We start from the raw sequence: 24398 nt of genomic DNA on the forward strand, positions 1-24398 counted from the left end.
TCCATTTTCTACGTTCATGGGGGGAGAGGACAAACAGATACATACTGAATTTTTTTTTTTTTGCAGCCAGGTAAAGTCCTGCTATTTGTTTCCTGCACCCCCGTGCAATGATAGCACAGAACTGCAAGAGATGTTGGGAGGTGGGTGGGGTAAATTCCTCAGCGAAAATTAAGGACTGCCAGTCTGATTAGTGCTATTCTTGTCTCAAGTGATCAGCGTAACCCTTAAGGCCTCATTCCTCAGCCTGTTCATGTACAATGGGAGATTCTCTTCCCTCTCAACATTATTTCAGTCAACATGTTTTAATGCCCAGTAAAATAAGGGCAGCAGCACCAAGATCAAGAACACTGCAATTCTCAGACTAATGCCCTGGGCAGTCTCTGAACTTGAGCTCTGACCTGCAACACTGCAAGTAAACATTCCTCAGCTGAACTGAAACGCTGAGCTGCATTTCTAGATCAGATCAGTTGTAGCTGAAATGCAACAAATCCTTCACACTAAACCAGCTCTCCAGAGAGGACTTCTGTAGCTGTCACAGAGAAAGAAAATCACTTCCAATGAAGAGCCTCATGAATCAGCCTGCCGTGAAGCACAACCTGAGAGAGAGAGAGCAGAGAAAAGCAGCCAGCCAGGACTTTCAGCGCAGAATAGGCTGCCTCATGACACAGCAAGAAACTCCAGATCCCGAGGTATAAGCAAAGGTAGGTCAGCATTACCACAGCAGTTCACTATGTTGAGGTTGTTTGTGGTGTTAAGTAAACACAAAATCAGTCTCCAAGCATTCAGTAAAACAGATTTACTGAGTTAAGAACAAAGCCGTTAATGTTTTTTCCTGAAATTCTTCCTCCCGCGTAAGTATCTTAACCCCACATGCATTTATGAGCACGATTTCAACCCAGATCTGTAGAGGAGCTCCTCTAAAGCAACGCTTACTGAGCTAATGAAATAACTTACTGCAAGAGTAAAAAAAAAAAAAAAACAAACCTGCTTCCTCTGCTCTTCCTCACCCCTCATCTAATGCACCGTTTACATTTGTGTTCGTGCCCCAGAAATGGCATGAGGACTGGAAGCCTGACAGCTCTTTCTGCCAAGTGTGGCTGCACCTTTTCAAAGAGAGTACTTTAATCTAACAAACTGTCAGCAACAGGCCCACATACTGACAGAACAGCCTAAAGAAGCTGCCCCGCACAGAATGCACAGAGAGCCACTTTGTTGAAGATGAATGGCTATTGACCCTACTTGAAAAAGAACAGGCTGGTCCTTAGTTCAGGTTTAGTCATCCTCTCCTCTCCACCAGGGCAACTTCTATTGAGTCCGGTATAATTGAAACCAGTCTTAAAAATTTGTGGATGCTTTCTCTCAAGGCAGGGGTGTGTTTGCTGAAAAAAAAAGGTAGCTTTACAAGCTTATTACAAGTCACCTTCACTGTTCGTGATTCAGAGAATACTTTTTTTTGAGAATTGCAACAGTCTACAGAAGGAGGATTTGTGCCTCACGTTGCTTCTGTCAGACACCTAGACTTTGGATTTTTCTTTAAGCTCTGCAGATTGCCACACTGTCCTTAGCAATATTTACATTTATTGCCACACAGAGATTTGTATAGTTTGCATTGCAAGAAAACAGGCATACACTAGAGAGCTGCACTTCAAGCATCCTATTTTTCTTGCTGGAAGACAAGCAAGCCTGGAAAATAGACTTGCTGATCATACAGCTCTCCCCTCTCAAGGAAATGTTGAGCCTAAAGACACTGAATGCTTTTGCAGCAAGATTTTTTTTTCCCTTTAAGAAGGATAAATAAAAACCCTTTTAGAAAGGAAAACCACCTTAAAGCCTGGAAATAAGACATGGAAGAACACCATGATTTTTGCAACCTTTCAACTCTTCTGCCACAGCATCTGAAGACAAGTGGATATTTATCACATGAAAGACAAAACACTCATACAATGGTTAGTCAGGATGCTGTCAGACACTTAGTCACTTGCTTGAATAAACCTTGATATTTTTCCCTATAGAAACAACATTTAATATTTATAAAAGCAAAAACAGGACTACAAGATCAAATCAAGAAGAAACTTTGCATTGTAGTGCTTCACCTATCACACAATGTGTACATATCATGCTTCTGAAATGTGTAAGCTTAACCTCCCTGATGCAGCTAGGGAACAGAAAACAAGACGCTTAGAAATTATCCTCTGCCAAGTGCCCACATGGAATAAAACTCATAGTGAATCAGACGAGAAAAAATCCAGCAAGGCTAAGGGGAACAACCCACAAGGCACAACAATGGAAACTCCCAAGGCAAGGACCAAAATGCCTTACTAGGAAGAGGCTCACAAAGAACTCTGATCCTCGAGTTTCTAGCAATGTCTGTATCACTGCTGCAAGATGTAAATCACTTGATTAGTTCATTAAACTTTAAGGCTTTTTCCTGGCAGAGCCTCTAAAATTGAGCAGCTTCTCCAGTCCAGTGAAATCACTACATGTGAGAAATGCTTTATTATTAGGCCTAACAGAAACACAAACAAGTAAAAACTCATTAAGTACACAATGCAAAGTTAATTTCAGTCTAAGAGGTAATCTTGCAGGAGCTCATTTCTGAACAACCACAAATCCTGCCACATCTTCCAGTTCAGATATTGCCTTCCTAATGAGGATGTGTGCTTACCAGCACCCAAACTGAAAACAGCTTCTTATATAAGCCATTGAAACACCTTTAAGTGATAAGTAATGTTATGGTCACTTGAATTCATCTTTCAACAAAGAGGTTTTTATGAACCCAAGGCAAAAATAACTATGCATTTGGCAAGAACATCTGTTACTGGAGACATTTCTGAGAATTAAAGTCCTTGGCATGACATTTCAGGCTGGATTCCACTTTATGCATCTATCCTTGTAGCAATTCCCTAGTAAGCTGTATTTCTTCCTGAGCTAACTATGAGGGCAGCAAACATGTTCCAACTTTTTTGGCCCTGCAATAAAAATTGGAGGAGCAGTGATTTATTTCACTTAATATCAGGTAAAGGAGATTTGCCGAACTGGAAAGAAACTGTCAGGAATAGACTTCTGTGCCTGCACATGAATTGCAGCTGTGCATGAAACGCATAACTACTAAGAGATTAGGGTAGCTCTGCTCCTACAAGGCCACAGAGTGTAGCAATTATAACCACGTTCAACACTTCCAGCATGCTGCACATCTTAAAGCAGTTTCTATCATAGAAAACGAATGGCATTTCTGAAACGAAGTCCTCAGAAAATCACTGCAAAGGAAATGACAGGGATTAGGCTGAGTCTCACTTTATAGTTGCTCCAGACTAACTTAGGTCCTGCTGCATTGTGGTGCCTCATGGTTTAACAGCTAAGAAGTGAACTGTGAAAAGGACTGTTAAAACCCCCGTCTCCTCAGCTCAGCGTTACTTAAGTTTTTGCAAAGCTACAGGCTGACCTCTGGGGTAGAAGGGACCTTACATCATGCTCATTTATAGTCAGTAGACTGCTAGTTGATTTTTATGATTTGTTTGGTGGTTGCTTTTTGAACTACGAAGATTTATTTTCAGACACTGAAAATACAGCGTTAATGACAATCTGTAAGGCATGTTGGTGTTCAGCAACATACTTTGTGTTTAATTTGTTTAGCCTGGCAATTCCCTGGGCATCTTCCTGCCCCATGAAATGCTTTACCAGCTTATTCTACTCTACTGCAATATGCAGCTCAGGGATTCCTAGGCATATCACAAGCCTCTTTGGTAGTTAAACACATACCAAATAGACACCTCATCTTTAAATATGCATACAGAACTTAATCTTTTTTTCAAACAAAGACTTAGAGATCAGAACAAACTGTTTATAAATGTTAGTTTTCTCAGGTCGAGTTAAGAAGTAAAAGAGGTAGGTTCTTACACAGCTTCCATCTGCAAATCATCCTCGTCATCTTGAGAAAGCTGTAGATATGGGTTGTCTGATGCTGGACGGAACTTGTACCCAGTGAGGACAAAGAACACAAGTGTGGCCATTTCATCCAGCAGCTGTAAGTAAAAACACAAGATTAAGTTCAGTCCTGTAATCCTTCACGGTCATGAAACACTTCTCATTCATAAGGTTCAAGATTTTATGGCCAAGAAGCCTGTGCCATAGCAGAAATAAAAAAGCAATTCCTGTCCTGTTATCATTAATCCCAGGCAAAAAGCTGTCAAGCTCTTTGTTCTTCCAGCTTTCCCTGTCACTCTAAATACAGTTACAATTCTAGATATCACTCCAGTACTTTTAAATAACTACAGCAAAATTTGGCTTTTAAATTGGAAAAAATACGTATCCCAAAGTTGTTTGGTATTTTCAACAGTTCATGTATTCCAAAGACTCCCTGCACGGTTACTTGGATTATATGTTAAGAAACCAAGTATTTAAAAAGTCACTAGGCAAAGAAAGCCTGTAAGTGGAAAAGCCAAAGCCTATTTCACTGGCTCCCTGGGGCCTCAATTACACAGGGTAAACCTGACTAATTTTTTTTTTCCTCTTTTGTACGTTCTTGATTAATTTCCTTCAGATATTTTTAATTTTAAAGACTAAGATCAATAATGCAATTACTTTTAGACATCTCACGTGTAATCCGGCAGCCTTGCTGGGCAAACATAAAACTAAAAATACACTCCTGCCACCAGGAGCAATCAGTGATAAAAGTCAGGAGAAAACAGGGTGAAGCACTGTGCTTTGATATGTTCTACCATAACATGAAGAACCCATTATGTATTTTTTTGGTGCAATCATATTTAAAGATTAATAAGAAAAAAAGTCAAGGAATAAATGTATTTTCCTTTGCAGACAAATACCTGGTAAAGCCACTTCCACTGGAATGGAACAGCAATCTTTATGAGAATTGCAATGATCCGTGTGAAGTAAATGTAACACACAATCTGTGGGAAGAAAAAGGAGAAAGCATGTGTGTGAACAATAGCATCATCCTGACTGAACCTCTTTTTCCAGAAAAATAGCTGAAGCAGTTCCCAGACAACTCATTATGTCAAATTAGCCCTATTATGCTCCTTCGATAAACATGGAAGATATGGGCTGAGGGCTCTGCAGCTTGTTGAACATCCAAATGACTCAAGCTGTTACTAACAAATATAAGTTACATCAGGAAAATGCTTTAAGTGTCAGGATTTTGTAGAACTGAAGAATCAGTACTGTAATTTATTACTCTTAACACTCATAAGAGTCTGAAATGAGACTGCTGGAAATCATTAAGAAGGCTATGCTCTCTTGGGAGGTATGCTCATGGCTCCCACTGACTTAATCAGAATCTACACGCATGCATCTCAAGGCACCATTTGGTCCCACGTTCAGTTTAGCAAGTTTATAGTATGTTATTCAAGCTCATCAATTCAACTGGCAGCTCAAACTGTCTCCAGAGGAAATCAGTAAGCATTACAAATAGCTGGAGCCAATTTAAAAGATAGAGGGATGCAACTGCTTGGAGAAGAAGGAAAGTTGCTCTGAGGATTGTAACCCAGTTGGCCAAGGTGCCAAAGTCCAGCACTGCCACAGATCTAGGAGCATCTCTACCCCATTCATCAGCTATGGTAGCTTCAAAGAAGTAATCCATCAAAAGGCTTGAATGGCTTTGAAGTGCTCTGTATGCATGAGGACAAGGTTTTTTGTTGTTGTTGTTTTGTTTGTTTGTTTACTTACCATAACATAGTAATGTCTGAAGAGCTTCAGCTTTGCTAGGTTAATGGCAGCTGTCAAAAGAACAAAAGTTCATCAGAAAATTAATCAAAATGAGAGTTTCTCCTGATGTTTGTCTACAAGATAAGACCATGATCAAAACTATGACTTGGGTAATTCCACACTAGAAGTATTCACCCCACAGCCTGCAGGGTGCTCTGAGGAATGCTAGTCTGGCTTGAACATATACTGGACAATCCCTAGGCTGGGGAGAACCACCTCTTAAAAAGGCAACTCGCTGAGATCACCTTTACATTAAGTTTCACATATACACACACTACCTACAGCGTAGAACCTTCCTCTAATGCTTATCTGTCTATACACAACCACTTACTGTTGCCTTAGGGCTGCCACAAGGGCCGTGCTGCTTGACACTACCTCAAAGCTGCTCACATCAGCTAAAGGCAGAGAGCATGTCAGGAAATACCCGATAAAAGACAAAGGTTTTCTAGGAGGCAATCCTGCATCCAGGAACCATTGCATCTTGTTAAAATACTCGGCTGCTGTTCAACAGCTAAGCTGTATTCTCCATCCCTCACTGCTCAGTCATAATTTACAAGTGGGATGGGGAGTCGCACTACCCAGTTCGCATGGCAGATGAGTGTGTTTCAATCCCAAACCCTGTGCGCCACAGCCCCAGGCTAAGCTGCATTTATTGGACAGATTACATCAGCTCTTGAGGAACACGGCGCATATTCATGTGAATGAGCAGAGGTCAACACCAGATGGAGCAGCTGTCAGCTCTGGTTTAAGAGTCAGGTTTTAGAGGTGCAGCAGGATAACAGATACGGACTCCTGGTGGTTTTGTGACAAGAGGAGAGGCAAAGAGTCCAAGATATGTTGACAGCATGCAGAGATGCAATTTAGAGCCAATGAACACATGTCGCCGGTTAGAAAACACTGCCACTCTCTTACTTGTATTCCCTCCAAGCCCTCCTTCTGTTTAAGGGAGATGGAGGTACAACACATGGTGCTTAAGTTTACCTGTGCTCCCTCACAGAAAACACCTGCTGCACAAATCACATCTATAAAACACTCTGTGCATTTGCACATAAGATCTGTCCAAGGTTCACAACAATGCAAAATACAGTGTTACGCATCACAAAGAGAAGGACTAATAACTACAACAAAATGCTTCACTTTGTGACAAAAACAGTGACATTTTTTTTAATAAAAAGGTAATGTCAGATGTTCCCAGTATATAAATTCCAGTACAGACAAATCATTCTGTTACAAACCTACTTCATTTTATCTAGAAATCAAGAGTCACTTTCCAAAACTTACAGCACATCCCCTGAAATATTACAGGTAAGCCATGGCCACCTTGAGACAGATAAAAACCCTACTCCAGAGGGCACAAGACCACCACAGCACCTGACTGACTACCTCAAAGCATAAGGTGACTGGCAGGTGAATAAAACTCAGCAAAAAGTTGTTTTGATTCAGTACTGCCCAGTGGCATGTCAGTTAAGAGGAAGCAGAGCCACAGGGAGAAAAAAGAGAGGGAGAAAACAGGGAGAAACAGAGAGGGAGAAAAAAGCAAACTTTACTTGGGAAGGAACACCAAATTTGCTTTCCTGCAGCTAAAACTCATACCATGACACACTTATCTGAACACCAGACAGGTTACATTGGCTTTAGGACAGTGTCCTTGTGGGGGCAACCTTATGGCACAAACTGTATGTCAGGAGCAACACTGGCTCTTGCTTTTGGAAGGATGGTTTCTTGTGGACTGCATATGAAACACTGAATATAGAATAGCACTGATGCTGCAACAAGGGGTTCTGGACTCCAGAACACAGTGCCCAAGCTGCAGGCTCACTTTTGAGGAATAGCTGCAGTCAAGCACAAAGAACACTTCTCTGTTCCCTGTGCAACAGATGCCAAGATGTGCAACAGCTAGAACTAAATCCTTGATAGCTAAATAAGCCCTGAGACATTACCTGCTCACAAATGCTGGTTTCCCACATTTAAATAGCAAAAACATATGTTTTTTCATAGGTCTAGTCCTCCTCCACCAGATAGCTTAACGTTAGAAGTTTTCTATAATACAGTTAGAGAAAAATTAAAACATAAGTACGCAGAACAAACTCACTAAATCATGAAGCAGAGAGGCAGTGTTGTCCTATTTAAAGAATTACATTAAGTGTGACCATGAACATCTTGTGATTCACCACGTATCGGTTTGTACAGAAAGATCTATTTTGAACTCAACGCATCCATCTCCAAGAACTGCTACCAACTGGTGCACTGACAGGCCACGAGAATTCCCAGGCTTTGTGGTTGAAGGAACACCAACTCAACAGCTGTGATTCAAACTGCCAGTCCATCAGTGTTTTAGTCAACAACCGAGTGAGCTGGGGAGTCATTTCTGTTGGATTCATGCAGTGCACAGGAGGAGGAAAGGATAGCGAAGCCAAAGATCTGGCTGCCAACTCAAGCGTCACAATGCACTTCTCTCTCAGCTGATAGAGCCCAGCTCAAGATCTCACCTACCCATCATGATCATCAACACCAGAGTCATAGTGTTACATCTAGATATCTGGAATGGCTAAGCATGGAAAAGAAGGGTGAGGGAAGAGGAAAAAAAGACAAGAAGAACCAAATAAAAAGTCTGCAGAGGCACCTTTGGAAGCTGGCTTGCTTGGTTATCACAGCCAGGTGCTCACCAGTAGTTAACTCGACTTCAGGAATGCTCCTCTCCACTGTCAGATTCTAGAATCAGTATTTATGCACAGTTGCAAAATCCTGCCAGTTTTTCGAAACAGCTCAAAGTTACAGCACACGCTCTTCTGAAGAAAGTCCAAAGTCATCCTTGCTTGTCATCAGCAGCTCATGAACTGTTTTTTCACAGGCTGAAGGTGCTTCAAGCATTAATTCTTGAGTCTTGCTATACTGGACACTTTGAGACTTAGGCTCACCTACCCTGGCAGCCCAGATACCAACAGCAACGCTGCCAAGAGGGAAGGCCAGCAGCTGTCACAACTTAAATCACCTGCAGCCCCAGCCTGTAAAACTGTGATAAAACAGCAATGGCAGCATGCAGTAAAGGTTAGGTAATTTTACATTTTGAGCATGATAACCGTTCAAGGAACAGTGCCCAACTGCAGAGCATAACAAGAAAAGAGATTCTACCAAAGGTTTTACAAACTAATTCATACCTGCATTCCGCCTCTTTCATAGACTAATTAAGATGAAAGCCACCCTCCAAGATAGACTTATAACTTCTATAACCTGCTTCTCAGTTTCCCCTCTTCATCACCATTTACTTTAACAGCTTATGCTTGCAACAGCCTGATCTGCACTGATCAAAACATAACATGCCACAGAATTTGGGAAATCAATCACTTTTTCATTTTGCTCCCTGTGCTAATTTCAAATGCTGAGGCAGTCTGTAAGATGGAAAAAAAAAGCCAGACAGCGACAGCCCTGCACACTATCAGACAATAGCTTTCTGATGAGTAAATCTGAACTTTTCAGAATATGTATGTAATAACAGAAAAGGACTGCAGATAAGGGCAAAAGTAGCTCAAACTCAGACAATACAGTATGCAAAGACAAACCATAACGTGTCTAGAGCAAGCAAAGTACAGCTAGGAGTACTTCCACGATGCACTGCATGCTATAGAAACGTGTACATCTGAGGTGCGATCTGTGCCATTACCGAATAGTAAATGGAAGTCTTGTATCCCCCCACTCCCCAGCAATGAAGGCAGCATGCGGATTTAGACCTCAAAAAGCAGCTCCAGGAGTAACTCTGAGATATACGGCCCTATAATCTCTATGGCACTCTGCTTAAAAGCATTCCTATACCAGGAAGATGGGGTCAAGCAAACAGATACAGCAACTCTCCATGTCACGCATTAGAAGGTGGCACTAGTTAATCTCAAATACTCTGAAGCACATTAGCCGTTTGGCACAGAAGTCCCCGTCACAGTCAGAAGAAATTCCAACGTACTGGATAAGCAGCGTGTCTCCCACACGTAACTGCCATTTCAGCCCTGGATACCTACATCCAGGGCACCTGGAAGCAGTACACTAGAACATAACAGGCCCATTTCGTTTCTCAACTTGCATTTCTCAACATTTCCCAGCCCTCCTGTGCTATCCATGGAGGTCTCGACACTTAAATCACGAAGCTTTATCTCAAGGCTTTGAGATGTCCATGTACTGCCTGGAGCATGTTTACCCGTGCATTACTCCCTGCTCCTCGCCGGAGAGCTGCCGAGGTGTTGGAGCACAGATCTGCACACCATCGCCTCCAGCATCTGCTGAGCTCAGCTGAGCCCAGGGGGCTGAGCACCACGCAGGACCAGGCTCCTCGCTCCCAGCGTTTGTGGCACAGAAGCAGGATGACGCTGAAGACAGCAAATGGTTTTTCCTGACACGGGGGCCAAGTGTGAAAGCATTCATCATCATTTGCCCACTGCACGGCACACGGGGGATGTTGCCTGGGAGCTATATGTTGCAATGCATTTCCCCTAGCACTGCTGCCAACTCTGCCATGCTGCAGTGCTTCGGGAAAAGAGCTGGCTGGTCGTGATCAGACTGCACTGAGCTTCACAGCTCTCGTCACACGCAGAGGTCCAGGCAGAACAAAAGCTGCAGCCGTGTTTCCAGCCCTCTGTTCCTCCCTCAGACAACATATAACGTGACAGGTAAGAGTGGGTTGTAAGACTTCAGAGGTCCAGGGACCAAGAACTGAGTTTCAGATAAGTTTACTATATCATAGTTCTCCTCCTCCTTTTCTCATAATGCCTCTGAACAAGGTAGTGGTAGTTGAGCAGCCCAAACGATTTAGCTTAGTTTGGCTCATTTAGGCTCATTTCCTTAAATCTGCAAGCAAGACATTTGCAATGCAGATCCAGAAGTGGACAGAGAGCAGACTGCCTCTGAAAAATACAGTGACAGACCAGAAGAGCTAGGCACTCGCTTAAATCTGAAGGTGGTGATTTTTTTAAAAGAAGCACCTAAAATCCTAATTTCTACACCCATTTCAGTGCAGGACAAGCCTGTGTATGTCAGGTATTTAGCTTCAGAGTTAGAGATCACCTTCAAAGGAATAAATAAATAAATCACCAACCAACCAGGCAGCCCAGACCCAGCTGTATCGCTGTGCCATGCCTACTCTTTACCAGCAAACCACAGCATCTGTGCTTGTGAGGTCACCCTGGATAAGTTACAGCTTTAGACCCATTCCTCCAGCCTTGCCACTTTAGGAAATAATTTTAAGACAAATCAAGTTTAAACGAACGTTACCTAGTGACTCGAGATCACTAGCAGTAGTTTTAACAAGCCTTTTATGTAATTGTAGACAGCTAATACAAAGGCCTACAGCAAGCACAGCTATAACAGATTGAAGACTCATAGCCTGGCCAGCTTGCTACTTCATTTCCATGCTAGTCAGACTGCAGTCATGACTGCACTTGACCCAAGGGAGTGCTATCTAATAAACAGGTTGTGAAGTAGCTGGGAGAGGACAAGACAAACAGGCAGGGAACACAAGCAGGATTCTGAGCCATAAAGTCCTGGAGTCGTTAGTTCTAGTAGACAAAAGGAACCCAAAACAGTTTTCCTCAGATTTTCATCACCGGCTAAAAGGTCACCAGAAGACCCAGTGCCAGGAAAAACAGCTATTTAATTTTTAGTATATAATTCCCCCAAATACCCTGTAACTTAATGAAGCCTATGCAAGAGAAACAGTGAAAGCAGCCCTTGAGGGCTGCTAATACTAGACAATAAATCCTAGCCAGCAATAGGCAGGCTGACCAGAACTCTGTCCACACATTAAGACAACCCTAACCACAGGATAGACAGTGCAGCAGCTAAACTGCACTTGAAAGGATCCAGAAGCTTTCACCACTTAAGGAGAAAACAGTCTTCATCTGTGGGGAAAAAAAAGGCTGAGGAATTCAGCATTAGTGCTGGTCATATTTTTCTTGTGAGAAGGCAAGACACTGAGCAGCACTTCTGCAGAACAGGACCTCCAAGGGAAGCCTACAGAGTTAGGAGCATGTGGTTCCACTCAAGACATTTCATTTATAAGCCTAAGAATGATTTGGTTGCACTATAATAAGGTAAATTTCTTCTTTAACTATTCCTTTATCATTAGGCTCACAGCTGCCTTATGCTACGCTACCTAAACAATTACTGAACCTAGAGAATCTTCACAGCTAAGCATGGTAACAGCAGCAGTGCTTCTCAGATCACCATTTTCTTTTACTTCCTTATTTTTTTTTTCCTTTTACCTCCTCTTTTACTGTCCATGTGACGTTATAACACATCTTTCAGAATAAAAAGCCAAAAGCAACGCTTGGTTTTACTCAGATCAGGATCCCACCCACCACAGTGTCAGACGGGCAGGTCAGGAGCCTTTATGTTGAACATCCTTGATGCTGTCCACCTTAATTCTGTCCTTCACTATGTTTTGAAGTTAAACTCCATAGCACCACCTTGTGATAAAAACCACCAAGTGCAAGGTGAGCACAAGCTAATAACCAACTTAGGACAGACCCAGTGGTTTTCCATCTCTGTTAGGTGCAGTAGCCCCCAAGTTCTCAGCATGGAAGAGTCAGAGACCCCCTTACTGTACAGCAGGTCTTCTGCCTTAGTGACACACACTGACCCCACACTGCAGGCACAGCTTCAGCTAAGAACCAGGCCTTACTTATGCAAACTCCTCAGTTAACAGAGAGACCTCTTCAAGGACCATCTAAATTCAAGTAGATTTGCGACAGTGAGAGCATAAACTCTCCACATATGCTCAGTGGACAAGGTTAAATGCTGCTAAGAAAACTAGCAGTAACATTCATGGTAGATTACTGCTCACTTTTTGCATTGGTTTCTAGGGGTAAATAATATTTTTATCCCTTTTATCTTACAGTCCCTCCAGAAACAATAGAATTAGAGGATAGGACTGGATTGAATGGATGTTTCAACAAAAGACCTTCTCCAAATACAGCTTTCAAGAGTCAGCCCTAAATGACAGGCTACTGAAATGGCTGCCCGCTTCCTAGGAAGCCAGCGCTATGTTCCATGTGTGAATCTGCAGCCAACTGAGGAACTAATCTGGAAGCAGTGAGAGAACAAGGCAGGAAAAGCAAACACCACAAAAGCCATATTTGGGCTGACTTTCCATCCATCGCCTCGCTCACCGCTACAATAAACATAACGTGACTTTACACAAGCAGCCCTTTAAATTGCTGTACAAACATGGACAAGTCAAGAGCTGTGTTACACTCGATGCCAATTTATGGTTTGTTTCCTACTGAGGTTTATTTCCCTTTGTCCAGGCAGGAACACAATTCTGTAGAAATTAGATTAGGCTCACCATTAGTCAAAATGGACCCCCATTTCCAGAATTCTTTTCTAGATTGCTTCTGAACACCTGAGTCTGAGAACAAGGCAAAGCTGTCAGATGATTTGTTCTAGGTACCATGTCTAGCTTGCACACAGAGCTGAACGAGAACCAGCAAATAAGCCTCACGTGCGAGTTCTGACAGTCAAAGCAACGCATGAGAAAGGGCATTTTCCAGATGTTATTCCTAAAAGTCCATCAAGGAAAAGCAGCAAAGCAACAGTAACATTGTAGACTTATAGCTTCAGTTTGTTTTTCAAAATCAACATTATGTTGGAAATTTTGGCAATATCTTACGGCATGTAGCATAGAACAGCAAGAAAATTATGATTACTTGCCTTTCCCATCTGTTGCTGAAGCCTCCTGTAAATGTCTTATTGACCTGAAAAAATAAAAAAAGTAGAATAGCTTTAATTTTCACACTCCCTCTTCACTGCAGCCCCCTAGAGCTCTAACAGTTTTGCTAGCTCTCTATGGCCAGGCTATGCCCATAATTAACTGTGCCTTAGCGTGTTTGGCACTGCATACATTTCACCCCCATCTCAAGCAGTTAGTTCAAGTATCTGCATCTCCTTGTGATTAAGAAAGCTAAATTGCTAAAACCTGCTTCAGCCTACAGAAAGCTTTGAGGGATGGCAGGAGCAAAGTGAGAAACTGGGGCATTTTCCAGCTTAACGCTTTCCACTTGTACAAGTGAGCTGAGCTACTATTCAGAGTACTGCCAAGCATTTGGCATCTTACTGCTCTTTTAAGCTCTTTTCATTTAAAGACTTGATTACAGCTTACATGGCGACATAGGCATCTTATGTAACAGAAGCTACCCTGCAGGAATGGAAATTCAAGGGCCAAGTCTTAGTCACCTTGCTCATATGACTCAGCCCACCAGCTGCAGTGAGGCTGTCCAGATGAAAAGGGGCAGGATTTTGTGTCCTAGGCTTCCCTGCCAGTTTGTGTTGGTACCATGACAATGTAGGAGCACTGGTTGCACACTGTATAAACAGCTACAGGACAGTTCACACAAATGCATCTGTTCTTCAGACACGGTTCTGTTATGGAAAGCAAGCTTTGTCTTAGCGTATCGCTACACAGGACACAGATTCTGCACATTATGCAGCTGAAGCTGTGACCGTAAAAGTTCCCTTTACATAGGAGATCAGAATCTCTCTCCAATGAAGGTTATTATTCCTGTAGTTTTATTTACCCAACCCAAATGCTCTCCCCACCCAAATGCTCTCCTTCCAGTGGGGGAAGTGTCAAGTGGGTAGTGCAAATTTCTCGGAAGACATTTCCCTGCCTTGGCAGAAGGCCACTGAGACTGGGTTTGGTCGTTACACAGAGAACTGGGAAGCCAAAACCCACCTTAGTGAGCCAAGGTGAAGCTTACTCTCATCTACCGAGCATCGTGTATGTTTATACATACACATATGCATCATGAAACAGTTTTCTCCAAAATGCTCAGGAATTGCACACTATAGAGTGAGGATGTGTTTATTAGACAGACACATTCCTTCTGTGTTTCAGAAAAAAACACTGGAGATACTGGAGAAAAACAAGAATATTGTGTTTACTAACCAAGGAGCCAGAAGCTCCTTCATATCCTCTTTTAAATCCAGCTGTTTATCCAATTAAGACTAAAATGAATTTAGAACATAAACGTTCTGACAAACTGGCAAGCAGCAACAATAGCATTTATCTGAATTATCTGTGTTTTGGTTGGGTTTTATATAACCAACATTTTTCCTTGCCAAGTAGAGTGGAAGGAAGGGCAGGGAAACGTTCCCTGTGGGATTATTTCTTCTAAACAGTCAAGTAAATATGCAGCTACTCTGGCTGAAAGAAGCTCTGATCTCAGACAGCACTATTGTTTTAGAATATAGTGGCCTACTTTCCAACCTCAGGCAGTAAAGCAAAACCCTATTTTTCAACATAAGGGAATCAGCACTTTGACAAGTTGCAAGCTTCAAAGGCACCTATAGTCTGTCTGCACTGTGCTGGCCATGCTTTTAAAATGCCCCCCACTTTCATTTATCCTTTTAATATATTTCCCAAGCAAGCATCTTGCACAACATTGGCCTGAAGTGTTAAAGACCAACACAGTTTAATTAACGGAAGACTTGACTTCACAAAGGACAGACATTTACTTCTTTGCTTTGGTAGCATCTTAACCTTTAGCAGTCCATAACCACTAGCTGAGAAGCAGCCCAAGCCATCAGGGCTCAGAAACCATACATCACGCCCAGTGACTCACCATACCACTGGAAATAGGATGGCACCACAACACAGCAGGTCTACCAGGAAAAGGATTTCTTTCCACAGCCCATATTCAGTTGTTCCCTCTTCTGTCGACTCTATGATAATGTATGCCACGTTTGCCAGCACCTATGGGACAAAAGGTGCTTAATGGCTTCAGAAGCTTTCCAAAGAGAGAGAAGATGTGGGCTGCCAACTCGGTAAAAGCTGTCCCACAGTTGCAGAAAGAGGCTATTTGGTAACGTCAATTATTCTTCTGCAGCTCTATGTCAAAAATAAAACGTTCAGAAGCACCTTCACAGGATTTACAGAAATAACTGACTGGAATTAATTTCTGCTGACATTCAGGACGTAACCCTTTTTGCTACATAATATGCTGAATCTACTGTACCAGTAGAGATAAAAAAACGAACAAAATTCCTTTATTTTTTTTACAATACCAAAACAGGAGTCTGCATACACTTAGATAGCAAACAGTCTAACCACATTATCCTAAATCAAGTCAATAATTCAAACTGCTCATTCACAACATTTTGTACTCTGTACTGCTCTACAAGAACCTCAGACACTAAGTATATCCTTCTGATTTTGCAGCTGGGCAACAGATTCTGTCTTGGAAAGCAGACTATTCTACCTACAACAGCAAATAGAATTGCTCTCTTCCTTTATTCTTCAGCTGCTCGAGTAGGACATAAGCTCTGATTGCTTTGAACATACTGGGAAAATTTCCCTCAGACGCAATGGGCCTACAATTTTTCCCTTTCCTTAAACCCATTCAGCAAGCATTTCAGAAGTGACAGCTTTCATTTCATATCTCTGCTGAGTAATTTAGTACTGTTTTGCAGCCGAAGTTTTGTCCCAGCATGACTATACCTACATTAGAGTTACTTGATGCTTACTGACACTTTTCGATAACCATTATCTCATACTCAATATGAGGAGAAAAATTGGAAAATTACATAAATAACTTCAGGTCCTTTCACAGCTTCCAAAACTCTCAAACTCAGCTTGTATTGTAACCAAGAGACTTATACAAAAAGTAACTGTGATATTCTGTGTAGGATTCAGAGTCTGTGACATTTTTCACAATCAGCTCTCTAACAATATAGTGAGTATCAACACGGTTCAGTCCTCACCTGAAGCGGGATGACAATCATGAATATTTTTTTGTCTTTATCTGAAAGGATGTGTTTAATGAAAGCCCAGCCGGTTCCAATGAGGGCAATAGTGATGAACAGAAGAGCACCTTTCAGTCTGAAAGAAAAGCAGATAGTGCAAGGAGATTATTTTGTACTTCTGCCCAGGTCTTCTCTCCTACAGACAGCAAAGCCACAAACCCAAATAAATGCCTTGCTATTTGTAAGTCTGGCAAGTGCTTATCCTACAAGAGTGAAGCAGATGTATTTGCTTACAACTGTGCACCACACAGCAACATTACCCTTCATTCACAACTGTCAATATAAGCAATCTTTTCCTGAGGGAGTCATCCATTTACCATCATGAACAGGAGAAAACACTGGCAGCTGCACCCTCTTACTATTCATACCAAGAACAAATTAGATACTTGAATATTAGTATGAATAAAGAATAGCAAAGCATTTCTCCTTTTACTCCTTTACCCACAAAGTACCAATTCTCTGCAGCTGCCCTCTGCAAGTAGAGCTTTCCCCTTTACACGGGGCTGACTCTTATCTTGTCACTCAGACCTTAGTACAAAAGAATCAGCAATTTCCCAGTTTTCTTTGAAGGGAGGGGGTTTTTCTTTGAAGGTAGGGTTACACCAGGAATTCAGTTTCATTGTTTGATTCTACCAAAACAATCTTCTGATATACTTACAGGTGAGTGATGTAATAGACAACAGCCCAGCCTTCAATAGGAAAACCCTGAGAAGAAATGTAGTGATAGTCGATCTGGAAGCAGAAAATACAACGTGTTACTTCATAATCCTCTCACCAGCACCCCACCCACGCCTATACAATGGGTCTGCTCTTGCAGCCATTTCAAGTTTTATTCTCCATCAGCGTGTACAAATTCATCTCGTCCATAATTTAGAGGATGCTTCCTCCCAACACGTTCAAGTTTTATTTAGTACTGATCAGGTTACCTCCATTTGCTCTATTTCCTAAGCATCAGTGAATACATTTTATACAATCTACATCCTTCCTACACAGCTACAGTTAAAACAATTGCATATATAGCTTATTAATTCATTGCTCGAGTTCAGTTGCAATAGGAAACTAGAGGCTCCCTAGTTTTACTTTCATTTGGAAACAAGATTCAAACCAGTAGACTCTAAAATTTTTGTAGGTATTATCCTTCTATGAGCTTGATGGCAGAGATCATGACTGGCACTAACACTGGAAGATTAAATGTTTGTCATTATCTTTGTTAATGATATCTTTCAGTGGAAAGGCAAAGTCAATACAATTCAATACAGACATCATGTATTGAATGTGTTAAAGCTTGTAGTGTTAGGTCTGTCATGGTATGCCATACTACGTCAGCTGAAGAAGCAGCCCTCAATTTTACAGACATCAATCAAGGCCAACCATTCATTAACATTTATTGTTAAGACATGTAGCTGGAGCTGTACCATTACTCGAGCTTCCAAGCCAGCCTCAGATGGCTGAAGCATTAGAATTCACGGAACTCATTCAAGCCTCCCGTATATCCTTGTTTCTTTCCCTTTTCAGGCCACGATCTCAATTGTATTTGAAGTCACAATTTGCTGATGAAAATTGAATCGCTTCCACCACACAGCTGTGGTTCAGTATCAACACTCCAATATGAAAGACATTTCTCTCCCCCTTCGCTCCTCTTTCCCACCCCCCTTAATGCAAATTCCTCTAACATCATGCCCTGAATTCCACATTTCTAATTCCCAGCTGAACAGCTTAGCGAATAAGTTATACGTACCGCATGGAAGACCAAGGACAGAGATTTTGTGAAAGGGAGGGCTGCCATTAGCCAGTGAATCTTAAAAACATCATTTCTGTGGAGAAAAAGACCTATCAGTTAAAAGCCAGCAGTAAAAATCTGTTTCTGCAAGGATATTTTCTTTATCCTAAACGTCAGAGTAACTCCCAGGAGGAGCTGACTATTAGTGTAAAGGGATTCTTTTTAATGCTGCAGTCCAAACTTCTGCAGCATCTTAAATAACATTTTAACGACATGTTCTGCTATTACTTTTTAATTAGTTTAACATGGTAGTTCATAGCTACGATCTATACATACAAGATGTTTGTTAGAAAATTACTGAATACAATTCCAATGGTATCACAACTGCTGCCCCACCCCTCAAAGTCACTAAACTACACCACCAAGCTTGAACTTCAGACTACCAAATCATCACATTACCTACTGAACTTCAGACTACCAGATCACCACATCACCTACTGAACTTCAATTCAAGTCCTAGGGTCCAAGCTGCTCCTGGCTTCTGATGTTATGTTTTAATGATTAAGAAGCATGGCACATAGTGAGGAATTCCCACCACTTGGTCTATAATCAAAGTGTTTATGGCTCTCGTCTGCTGTTCCTCATAAGAAAATGATTATTAAAGATTTCTTGTTACATAGAGTTACTTCCAAATAGTATTCTCTGTTGTCCACTACAGGAATTTCCTGTGTATTTTTTGCCACAATATATTAAAATATGCACACTGCATGCATAACCTAACATAAGACTTGGTAACTTTTAAACAGTGGTCTCCTACAACATCACCTATTAAAGTAACTGTTGCATCTAGAAACTGTATTAGGTACACAGCATTGAGCAGGATTTAGAATTCTAAGTGATCACATCTGAATTGGGCATAGTAAGAGGAGGAATAAAATTAAACAAGGTAGGTCCGTATTTGTCACTGACAGAGCATTAGCTTGCTTACCTGCGTTTACGAAGTATGTGGATCCACACAGTCCCAGACAGGAAAAAGAAGAGTGCCATGGAAATGTAAAGTTTTGGCAGTGGAATCTCACCCGCTGAGAGGTAGCTTTCAGGATTCTTTTCCGTAATTTCTATCTGAATATTAAAGGTGTGTTACGCGTACAATTGAAAACAGATTTGGCTAAAGCATTGTGAACTTTAATTGCTAACTCAAACAGATACACTCATTTAAAATTAGCCTTTCTGAAGTGCTAACTTATGAGACAACAAAAAAATATATATATAATCAGCTCTTCATCTTCAAGCATCTCAAGATATTTTTCAAATTGCACCTGTAATTTCCTTGAAAAGCAGAAAAGGACAGGCAGTCCCTTCTTGTGCTTCAATTACGCAACGTTATTCAGAAAGGAAGTAATAGGACATGTGCTATGAAATATTACCCTTAAGGGTGTTCACCTAACAGTGTAAAAATGCATCCTGATTTAGGCCATTAAAAGCAAAACAACAATGAATTCACAAATACCAACAATTTAGATTGCAGCAACAGCCTTAATATCCGTAACTGTTTAGAGAAAAAAAAATGTGATTTTGGGGACTAACATACCACAAACAGCTGTTCTAGCTCATTACAGCATCTAGTCACAACTGTGTACACTCAACCAATCCCACATGCAGTCTTCAGATTTTCAAACATTTCTCTAAAAGTAGTACTTTAATTCTTCTTACTGTAGTTGCTGCCTTCAGAAACACCACTACAGAGATTAAATGCGCAGCTCTGAATCACTTCCCACCCCAGACAGACACTCACGTACCGCATGTGCTTGGTATACAAGCTAGACTAAAATATACAGCTTTCAATTCTAAGTGAATGAGTTAATTATACTTTAGAAGCTATACTCACATCAAGACTAAATAGCTGCTTATCATTATTAGGCTGCCCCTTTTCGCCAACGCATTTGTGGAAATACAGGCTGTAGAGACCTTCTTGGTTATCAGAGCTGATGTTAAAAAAAAACTGAAAACAAAGAATAGGAAAGTCAGCATTCTTCTCATTCACAACAGGGTTGCATTGTTAAGAATCCATCTTTCCTGAGGCCAGAAAAGTCATTTTGGTTCAGTTGGTTCCTTTCTGCAAACATACTGTTCTGAGTATACATGTACCTGTGTATCTGCAAGTTTCAACAGCATTCCAGATACAGAATCACTATTGCTGTGCACTCTAGAAACCCAGGACATTTGGGCATCAGTGCTTAAGTCAGTTCAACACAAAAAATAACAGGAAGTGTCCTCTATTTAACATGGTGAAGCACAGAATTTTGATCATGCTTGCCTTAATGCATAAGAAGCTGTTCTGTTCTCACCACGACCACACAAATTTTCACAGCTATGCAAATTTGCTCTGTTTCACATTATGATCTAAAATATGCTTGTTTTATAGTAACCAACAATGACGAATCAGTGTACTGCAACAAAGCATTCATCTGGTTTCATGCAGAGCAGCTGTCCCTTAAGTGAATCATCAGACAGGTCACAGCTATTTGTTGTTAGAAATCTGCATGCACTAGCCAAATCCCTGTAAATGCTAAGGCTTTAACAGACCAAATACTTGGATATGCCAAGGCTCACAGACTATCATATTCAGGTGAACTGCAAGGAGTTTAAAATCAGTCCCCACACTTTATGAAAGATGAGCTTTCTGGCATTTCTTTCAACAAGAGTCCATCTCAAACTTACAAAGCTACTAAAGAGGCTCTGTACCAAGGAAACAGGCACTACAATAAGGAGCAGCAGACTTTTCACGAAGTACTGCGTCAAAGGAACCATCTATACACATTAAGACTAGACAATGGCAGAAACCCAACCCTACCTGAAATGAGAAAGTTCCTCCATCGTTGCGAACATGATGCTGTTGTTCTATTATGCTCTGGGAAAAGGAAAATAGACACGGATTTCTAGGCAGGTACCTACTACATCTGGTTACATCACCCAGACAAACAGAACTGCATCCTGTACATTTATAGTGGAAGCTGAGAGCAACAGAATACTCCTTTCAACTTTCTGGCTATATTTATATTGTAATGTTTTGCCTTTTTTTTTTCTGAATGAGAACAGCAGATTCTTACCTGAGAGGTTGTTGTACTTCGTTGGGACTTCTTATCTAGAGATAAAAGTATTAATGGTACATTTAGAGTGTTTGCATTTAGACAGCCTCACAAACTACCACCTTTTACACATTGCCAATACCTTACTCAAATACTCCTACACTCATCTGCATGACAGTTTTCAAGATGATCATCAGAGATTCTTCCCCAGCCCCTCCTTACTTGCCTAGGACTCTTCCCTCCACTACAATTCATTCTGGATGCATCCTTAAATGTTAAGGCAGGCTTCCCTACTACTACACCTTCCACAAAACCCTGCCCAAAGAAACTTTCCACCCCCTTCAGCTACAGGGATGCAGGAGGCAGATGGCATATACTGGATTCAGGCTACAGCTTTGTTTCCTACACTCTACAACTATGTGAGTTTAATATTATCACTGATTAGCCTCAATGTACACATTAGGCCTGACAAACTTACAAAAAAGTAACTTGTTTTAGGGAAGGAAAAGGTTCTCAACTCCTTATTAGGCAAGGTCACAATTTTTTAAAAAAAAGCAACCTGCCAAGTAAAGATCTGTTCTGGAGAAATTTAAACTGGCAGGAGGCTTCCACAGAGCAGCATGTGAAGTTCACAGTTTCACTCCACTCACTTCAACAGACCCTGTATGAAGCTTTCCAGACATACAGTCATTCCATCCTACCAGAGAGTAAAAGTTTTAAGACTTAAGCTTTGCTTTTGGCTTCCGTGTGTCAGCACACTGTCGATGTTCACAACACTACTGCAGGAAAAGCAAAGCTAGAGCTGTCAGACAAATTATCTTCAGTGCCATCCAGCTTTAGCTCTTGACTTGTTAAAACAGCTGTGCAAAATAAAGACAGCATACTCCATTTTCACCTATATCAAAGATCATGCACACTACACAACAAGACAGACTCCATCTACTACAGATCAGTCTGCTACATTTAGAAACTCTTCCAGGAAGAGATAAACTGTTTAGACCTAATTCCATAAGGGCAGAGATTGTCAAGTTGTTTCATCTGCTGGTCTGGAAGCCAGACAAAGATGTATCCCTGCCAGAAAGATTACCGGTATAGTTGCCTCTCCATCCCCTTAACTTCCAAGTGACAGACTAGATTTTAACCTCTCAGATGAGGAAGATCATCATCTCATAAAAATAAGGTCTGGAAAGGACACGTGGGCATCTTTAATGCAGTTTCTGAATCAAAGCAGCCCTACTGTCAGTAATGGACCACACTGGACACAAATGTTTAAAATCTTTTAGTGAAGGTAGTCCAGCCCCTCCCCACAGATACTGTAGGTCTCTAACAGTCACGCTAAGCCTCCAGGGGATATAATGCACATCACTTAGCAGGAGAGACTTCATCACTTAGCAGGAGAGACTTCAGTCCAAAGAATAGCCCAAAGTATGGGCAGGTTTACACAACTGTCAAATTCTAGCCCAAGGGGATCCTGGAATGTGACCAAAACACACCTGCTGGGTGCACATCAATCAGAAACTAGCAGTGACAGCACACATGGATCAGGTTGAGCAGACTTACCTTTGCCATCTGTATTTTGTTCAGTCTCCTCCAGACCTGTACCAGAATCAGCCTTTTGTTCTGATGTTTTTGTTGGCTTGGTAATCGTGGCAGTAGCATTCTCCTCAGACACAAATGAAATTTTAGGTAACAGAGAAGAAGCTTCTGCAGAGAACCGTACTTTCACACTAAATAAAATTTTTATACAAAAGAAAAGCCAATCAACATTCTTAAAGTGGCTTGCATAGTCTACACGTGACCAGTAAAAGACAATCACCTTATTAAAATGCAAGAAAAACCTACACCAAAGAAACAAGTCACATCCCCTAACCCCTTCAACACACAGAAAGAATTCTTGAATCACTTTATACCTCAAAATTTCTTTCACTCCCAACTTTCACGTAACCCACTGAGAATACAGCTACATGCACTGCAGCTTTCCAAGCCCTTCAAGAAGTATCAAATGTTACATTGACTTCAACTATCGAAGTAACCCAAGAATGCAAAGTACACCATTTACTCACACTTCATTTGTGAAGTCCAGAAGTAAGATTACAATAGACACATCTTGCTCTGGTTTCTTTCTCAGAATACAGTAATCCAATTCTTCATCCTGGAAAGGAAATCAAAAACATTTTTGAAGCATCCTCCTGTTTATAAGAAATGGGTATGCTCTCTCCCATGTAGAGGCTACTATTTTTAGGCCAGCATCCACATCTCTTACCAGGTAAGTGGAGAAGCCATCGTTCCTTGTTCGATCCAAACTGAACCCCACCTATAAGACAATTAAGAAGAATCTGTCAAATTACAACAGCTCAGCCCCCCAGGATGAGAAGCCAAGCCACCATGAAATGAGTCAAAAATACTGCTCTCAAATTAACCTATGTTTAAGGCAGAATTTTTCTCATTACCTGTTTAGACAGAAAATCATTCAAGTATAATAGACTTGCTGCTTCATCCATACCTACTAAGAAGGTAACATATACTGACTCGAACTCAAACGAGAGCGCCTTCTGGCATTGCTCCCTTTCAACTTGCTACAGTACTTTTCCAGATAATTTTGCATGAGGAAAAGATTTAATACTTTTTGTAATAAGGTAGAAGTATGCAGTAAAGTCAGAACACATCTGTTTTCTACCCAGGTATTTCAGTATCTCTACTAAATTCATTAACATAACATTAACATAACATCCTCACAATGGGGAGCACAGCAAACAGCACCACCAGTTACAGTCTGACACTTCACACAAGTTCAAACATCCAGTGCAGGGGCAACTTGACAGAAAGCTTAAGGCAGTGATTGGACTCAAAGTGACTTACTTCTGTGCCCTTAGCAGCACTCATGGGTGGCTTCAACGAAAGGTTGCTGACATTGACTTTCATGAAACCATCCTTGAAGAAGCCAAAGGTATTCAGGTGCACTTTCTGCCTCACATCATCCTACGAGAAAGAAAAGACAGGTTACCAACTCCATACACAGGTCCTGGTTTTGGCTGGGTTAAACCATAACACGCAGCCACCTGCTCAAGCAATTACAGAGGAAGTAG

The 24398-nt window shown here is 41.3% G+C and overlaps 1 protein-coding gene across 2 annotated transcripts in view; it reads right to left on the reverse strand.

Moving 5' to 3' along the window:
• Nucleotides 1-24398, reverse strand: part of GPR107 (G protein-coupled receptor 107) — a 36710-nt gene that overhangs the window by 7837 nt on the left and 4475 nt on the right. The window contains exons 2-18 of one of the 2 annotated variants that reach the window (XM_068656594.1): nt 24172-24291; nt 23576-23626; nt 23376-23464; nt 22873-23039; nt 21334-21368; nt 21078-21134; nt 20112-20225; nt 19212-19345; nt 18242-18317; nt 17162-17235; nt 16462-16579; nt 15324-15454; nt 13414-13457; nt 13049-13111; nt 5683-5732; nt 4824-4907; nt 3898-4022 (exon numbers count right to left, since the gene is read on the reverse strand). In XM_068656594.1, coding sequence (XP_068512695.1) covers nt 3898-4022; nt 4824-4907; nt 5683-5732; nt 13049-13111; nt 13414-13457; nt 15324-15454; nt 16462-16579; nt 17162-17235; nt 18242-18317; nt 19212-19345; nt 20112-20225; nt 21078-21134; nt 21334-21368; nt 22873-23039; nt 23376-23464; nt 23576-23626; nt 24172-24291 — 1532 coding nt within the window. The remainder of the gene's footprint in view (nt 1-3897; nt 4023-4823; nt 4908-5682; nt 5733-13048; nt 13112-13413; nt 13458-15323; nt 15455-16461; nt 16580-17161; nt 17236-18241; nt 18318-19211; nt 19346-20111; nt 20226-21077; nt 21135-21333; nt 21369-22872; nt 23040-23375; nt 23465-23575; nt 23627-24171; nt 24292-24398) is intronic. The other variant, XM_068656595.1, reaches the window with a different exon arrangement.

The sequence above is a fragment of the Anas acuta genome, chromosome 20, assembly GCF_963932015.1.
Source record: "Anas acuta chromosome 20, bAnaAcu1.1, whole genome shotgun sequence".
Lineage (NCBI taxonomy): Eukaryota > Metazoa > Chordata > Aves > Anseriformes > Anatidae > Anas > Anas acuta.